The following is a 6,395-nucleotide window of genomic DNA, read 5'->3' as shown; positions in this document are numbered from 1 at the left end:
GCTGCCGCATGTTGAATGAGCTTAAGTTTCCAGATCACAGTCAAAGGGAGGCCAGCATAAAGCGAGTTACAGTAATCAAGTCTGGAGGTGACCATTGCATGGATCACTGTGCACTGCACCAGATTGAGCAAGGATTCAAAAGAAATGAGGAATAAATGCAGTTCCTCTGAACATGCCCTATCAGTTGTTAAAGCAGGGCAGGCTCTGAAGCTTAGGATGTTACTGACCTCAGAGTTCCCATTATCTGAAAGTTTGTGCCAACTCCCTAACCAAGCACATGGTCAAAATGGCTGCTGCCTCCACAATTCCAGGCACGAGCTGTATCCCTTCCTTGGTCTCAGTCAGAAGAAAGAGTTCCTCTCTGCTCCCAAGAATTTTATCGGTTCTTCGTCTCCACCTGCTTGACCAGGTCAGTCTGAGTCAAGGAACCTTTTTCTGCCGATTCACGTATCCATCCGCCTTCTATCATTTTAAGGACTCCCAATCTGTGATACCTGCTTAGAGAAGCGGGGGGGGGGGGCGGTTAACCCATCCCATTGTCTCTCACTACCTGTATTAGCTTCTCTAAAGGGTGGCTGGGCAGGGCTAGCATTCTGCTCCAAGAAAAGACCAAAAATGGTTAAAATGTTCCCTTCAAACCTTAAAGTGAGGGTGAGAGGAAGGTATTTCTTCACAGGTGTTGATAATGTGGTGCTCCAGCAGAATAATGAAAGGTGCTGACATCTGTGATAACTCTATGAGGTCGCCAGTATCAATGCAGAAGATCTGAGGATGGCAGCTGTTTGCATGATCCAGCCAAGATAGTTGCCACTGCCTTCTGGTGGGCATCTGCCAATAGCTCTTATTCCCAGCAGGTGGGAGCACATCAGAACAGAGATTTACAATGCAGTTGTATGTAGAGTGCCCTGACCTAGATTCCTCAGGCTTTCCAGGTGGGAACAGAAGATGTGGCATCTGGGAGAGATCTGGCGGTATTTAATCTGCTTATGTTTGTTTTTGATCTGTGCTGCTTTCGCTATGTGTGCTTCTTAAGGAATGACCTTCTCATGAGAACGCTGGAGCCGTTATCTGAGACTTGTGGGAGGTGCACAGCTGTATCAAGCCTGAGAAGAACCATTGCTGGATAATGGGGGCTGGGAGAAGGGCTGAAGTAATTTCTCCTGTGGTTTTCACGCTCATTTTTAGATTGGACAGTGACCCTTTCCAGTGTATGAATCTTCTGGTTCTCTGACAACAAAAGGATTTTGTTTATGTTGGAGTCTATTTTATTGAGACATCTAGAGAACACGGCAATAAGTTGGCTGCAACTTGATGGCATTTTCCACCCCCACCATGCTGCTGTCAATATTTTTTTTAATTATACTCTAACTTACTTGCATGGTTCCAGGTGGCTTACAGTTCCAAGATTAAAAACAGACAAAATGCGATGAACACCCAAGCAACCTCCTCCCCCACCCCCCACTGTCTGCTCCTTGTTACAAGCTTTAGCTAATGAAATTGCATTTGCTGCACAGGATACATACTGCACAGGATACCTGAAGCAGAGGAACAGGCAGCCAATAGGTGAGGCCTTAAGTTGCCACTCTTGGGACTGATGGCTTTGAAAGTAATGAGAAACGCTTTGAATCAAACTTGGAAACAAACTGGCAACCAAAGTAGCTGTTTTAAAATAAGCAAGATCTGTTCCTTTTAACATTCTGAACCAGCTGCAGTTTCTGGGTTGTCTTCAAGGGCAACCCTGTGTCAAACACATTACAGTAATCCAACTTGGATTGTGTGGCTAGGAAAAGAGAGCTGGAAAGGGTCATTGTCCAATCTAAAAATGAGCATGAAAACCACAGGAGAAATTACCTCAATGGGTTAACCGCCCCCCTTCTCTAAGCAGGTATCACACATAGCGAAAGCAGCACAGATCAAAAACGAACATAAGCAGACTAAATACCGCCAGATCTCTCCCAGATGCCACATCTTCTGTTCCCACCTGGAAACTTATGCCAAGAACAGACAGGCAATGGATGTTCAGAGGCAGTTTTCCATTGCTTGGATTTCCTTGGTGGTCACTTTACTAAGTACTTACCAAGGGAGAGCTGGGCAGGGCTGGGCAGCACCATCCTGGTCTGGGTAAGAATGGCAGAAGACATATTTGGCCAATTATGCACCCATGTCTTATTTTAGGTCATACATTCACCTCCCTTGTTTAACACGAGGCCAGTAATGTGCACTTGTAACCCCCATGCCCAGAATGGGTTGGCCCAGAATGGGTTGACCCAGTAAGGGGGTGGAGACTCAGAGCAGCAGAAAGGCTGCAAGAGCTCTTTGCAGAAGACAAGGGTACCAGACTCGGACCTTGATTTCTATAAGCCCTTAACACCTTGTTAAGGTAATTGCAATATTGTTGGGAACTATTGGGAAGGTAGTTGTTGTTTTTGCTATGTTGTAAATGTTGGAGTTTATTGTTTCAGGGTTTTCTTTTGTGGTTGTAATGGGTGAGAGTTCTCCTGGAGACCTTCATCATGTTGCATCCTGTTCATCAAGCCCTTGGAGTCTTCAGGAGCCAGCCAACTTGCAAAGAAGAATTTCGACTTGGCAATATCAGTAGACTGTAAATAGAAGGACTTGAAATGCAACCTGAACAGGACCTTGAATTGTAACGTTAAATATTGATGTTTTAAAAGTGTTAATTGTAAAGAAAAGTAAACCATTTTGTTGTTTAAAAATTGTTGTTGCAACTCATTCCAAGTACTGCCCCACAGAACCCACAAGCTGAGGTTACACACTGTGCACTCTTAACCATGCCTCTTTCTCTTCCTTTCTGCTTCTGTCTTCCAGTTTGCTACAGCTGTCTTGGGGAGGAGGGAAAGACTCAGCTATTCCATGCCAAGAGCTTGGGTCCTTGAATGCAGCAGCCCCATGTGGACCAGCCTGTACCAGCTCACTCATTCCCCAGACCTACTATCCAACTTCAGGACCAAACTCCCAATAATAAAGCAGACTTTGAGACTGGGGCTTCCACTGATCTCCCTAAGGGCAATTTCCTGATCCTGCAGTTCCCATCTGACAGAGATAAGGTTGGATCTGGGAAATGTCCCCATAGAACCAATACTTGGAATCCACACACACACAAAGAGAACCCAAGTCCAAAATTAAATGAAGGCAGCTTAAAATAATCAGGAAAATTGATATTTATCATCTAAATTAAAAACAAATGACAATGGAAGAATTAGAATCAGTGAGTAGAATTCTTCCAGACAGAATGTATTTTTCCTCATTGGTGCTGAACTAATTGATTATGAACTCATTAGCTAGAACATGAAGATTCATCTCCTGAAAGATCTGTGTATGGCCGTGCAGAAGAACCATGGGATTAGGCTTGAGCAGACCAAAGCAAGAGTCCACTGGCACCATAACTCAAGGACAGAGTTGCTTTGGTATGTGGTTACATCAGTATAAAGGTGCACTTGAGAAGTACTGTTGTGTAAAGGTGTGGTGTGCATGTGCTATTGTAACCCCTATGTTCAGAATGTAATGACCCAGAAAGGGGTGGAGACTGAAAGCAGGAGAAGTCTGCGAAACTCATGAAGTTGGAGGAAGCAAGGCTACCAGGCTGGGACCTTGATTGATGTTTATAGCCCTTAGCACAGTGGTGGCGAACCTTTGGCACTCCAGATGTTATGGACTACAATTCCCATCAGCCCCTGCTGCCACTGGCCATGCTGGCGAGGGGGCCTGATGGGGGAAGTGATAGTGCCATAACATCTCTGGAAATATAAGAGTGCTACATGGCCTCTGTACCTTGTTTAAAAGTGCTGCAACTGCAATGTTGTTGGGAACTAGTGGGAAGGGAATTATTTATTTTTTGCTATATTGTAAATGTTAGAATTTATTGTTTCAGGGGTTTTGTGTATGTAATTGGTGAGAGTTTTTTTGGAAACCTTCATCAACTTGAATCCAGTTCACCAAGCCTCTGAAATCTTCATGAGCCAACCACCAGCAGAAAGAATGGATTTGGCATTATCAGACTGTAATTAGAGGACTGGGAATGAAACTTGAATAGGACCTTGGTGTGTTAAGTTAAATGTTAATGTTTGATAAGCGTCATATGTTAAAGAACATAAACCATTTTGTTTAAAATTTAGTTGTTGCAAACTCCTTCCAAGGTCTGCCCCACAGAACCCACAAGCAGAGGTTGCACTATTATCCCTACTTATGCCAATCTTTGGTGTTACTTACGAGTTGGCACCTGTCCAAGGACTGTATACTGCAATTCTCAGAGATTTTACAACAGATTTTTTTTTTTTGCGGAAGTCCTTAGACATTTCAGAGTGGTGAAACTCTGCTTACTTTCTTTGTACCTCACTTTCCTCCCCAATGGGGACCCAAAGGTTACACCACTCTCCTCTTGTCCGTTTCATCCTCACAACAACTCTGTGAGGTGGGCAAGGTTGAGAGAATGTGACTAGTGAGGGATTCAAACCTGCAACGTCCAGCTACTAGTCCAACACTCGAGTCACTGTCCGCCCCTCCCACGCGCCGCTCCCGCCCCTCCCTCAGGCCCGGCCCTTCCGGAGCGGGAGGCAGTTTCCGGCGGGAGGCTTGCGCTGCCGGACCGCTTCCCCTGCCGGCTGTCCGAACCATGCAGTCGCGGCTGGTGTGGGGAAGCGGCTGCGGCTGCGGCGGGCCGGCCAGGAGGGTCCGGTTGCTCCTGCAGCAGGTGGCGGCGGCGCGGCGGAGGGCGGTGCACGGCGGGGGCTCAGGTAGGCCCGGGCCGGGGGCCCCGCAGCCCTGGAAAGGCTGCGCAAAGAGAGCGCCTTTAAGCCGGAGGGAGCCTCCCGCCTCCAGGAGGATTGCAGCTGACCTCCTGAGGACGGGAATCAGCTGCCCTGGAGGGACTGGCTGCTTTGGCTCTGTGCCCTCTCTAGACTCCCACAAAAACCCAGGACTTTTGCAACCTGTAGCTGGCAACACACACCCCGCTCCTTCACCCCAAAGCTGCTCTCTCTTGTCTTTGCGCGTCCCTCTTTGCAGGGGTGGGGGTAGGTTTGCCACAGGCCTGGAGGACAATGTCCTGCCCCTTTAGTAGAGGCATATATGTAAAGGAATGGGGCAGCGACAGCTTTTCATGGCGTTGGCGGTCCATAACACCACCTGGCAAATAACACGCCAGGAAGTCTCTATTGAGACGTTTCCCCTCTCCAGGGTAGTGGTAACTGTGCTGGGGAGGGTCACAGGTCGTGGTGGTGGGGAGCAGCTGTCAGCAGGTAAACAGCTAGCGGGGAAAGGGTAAAGTCTTTTCTTGCATCAGTTCTGACCAAACTGAACAGAACGATAAAGCTCTGTAAAATGCTTTTCGCAATGAAATAACTACAGCATTCTTGGGGCTGACCTCTGCGTTTTTCCAGAATTACTGGAGGCTATGCATGTCTTACATATTTGCCTGGGGACATACATACTGAGGACTATGTATTCCTTACATACAAACTTGTTCCATGTTTATATTGACACCTACATGTTTGTGAAAAAGATTGTCTTTGGAAGTTGCAGATTTCATTAAAAGCCTTCCAAATCAGTCAACAGAAGCTAACCCTGGCACATTTTTTTGCTAGTATACCTGCTTACAAGTGTCTCTGCTAGCAATTTGTGATTTATAATTGGGGGGGGGGGGAGGGACGCAGCCTCTCACCTTTTGCATAAATTCCCTCCCTGATGGTTGGAAGATGATTACTGTTCTCACACAAATGATCATGGGAAAGCTCTTTACAAGCATTGACACATTTTGTAAGTAACTGAACTAGAGTTCTTTTTAATCTTCGTACTGAACAGTTAGTCTCAGAGGGGGTGGGGGCTGAATTAATTCTCAACTGTTCCCTTGTATTCAGTGAAGGACAAAGTCATGCCTACACTGGTACTTGCTGCGCTAGTTTTTATTATTCCTAATTTTCATTTATTATTCCTAATTTATTATTCCTAATTGTGGACTCTCTGGAGACTAAGCTTTAATTAATTTAGGTGGAAGTTTTTGCAACTGTGCAGACATGGCTCTAGTGACTGTGTAGACTGGCACCTTCTATTGGTAATGATCCTTTTTTCTTTGGTCACGTTGGCAGTCCTGGGTAGCGCATACACCAGCATAGCAGGAAAAATCCTAGGCCAAAATTCAGTGTGGAAACCTAAGAGGAAACTAAATGAGAAGCTTTTATTTTTCTCTGTATTAACATAAAGCCTTGAAGTGTATTAAGGTTTTTAAAATGGAAATGATAAAGTTAATGATAAAGTCTACAAACCCACTCATCCCCATTAGAAGTTAGCTGGTTAGATGCAAGATGAAAGTATATTGAAGAAGAAATGGGATAAAGGAGTGAAGAAAATTGAAAATGCAGCCCACACTAACTATCATC

The 6,395-nt window shown here is 45.7% G+C and overlaps 1 protein-coding gene across 2 annotated transcripts in view; it reads left to right on the top strand.

The window, feature by feature from the left end:
• The first annotated feature begins 4,614 nt into the window (after nucleotides 1-4,614).
• The window catches only part of VWA8 (von Willebrand factor A domain containing 8), a 114,740-nt gene continuing 112,959 nt past the window's right edge, over nucleotides 4,615-6,395 (top strand). For both annotated transcript variants that reach the window (XM_048494282.1, XM_048494281.1), the window contains exon 1: nucleotides 4,615-4,754. In XM_048494282.1, coding sequence (XP_048350239.1) covers nucleotides 4,634-4,754 — 121 coding nt within the window. In that variant the 5' untranslated portion in view covers nucleotides 4,615-4,633. The remainder of the gene's footprint in view (nucleotides 4,755-6,395) is intronic.

Source organism: Sphaerodactylus townsendi, linkage group LG04, assembly GCF_021028975.2.
Source record: "Sphaerodactylus townsendi isolate TG3544 linkage group LG04, MPM_Stown_v2.3, whole genome shotgun sequence".
In the NCBI taxonomy this organism is placed as follows: domain Eukaryota; kingdom Metazoa; phylum Chordata; class Lepidosauria; order Squamata; family Sphaerodactylidae; genus Sphaerodactylus; species Sphaerodactylus townsendi.
This window is presented reverse-complemented; position numbering and strand designations above follow the sequence as displayed.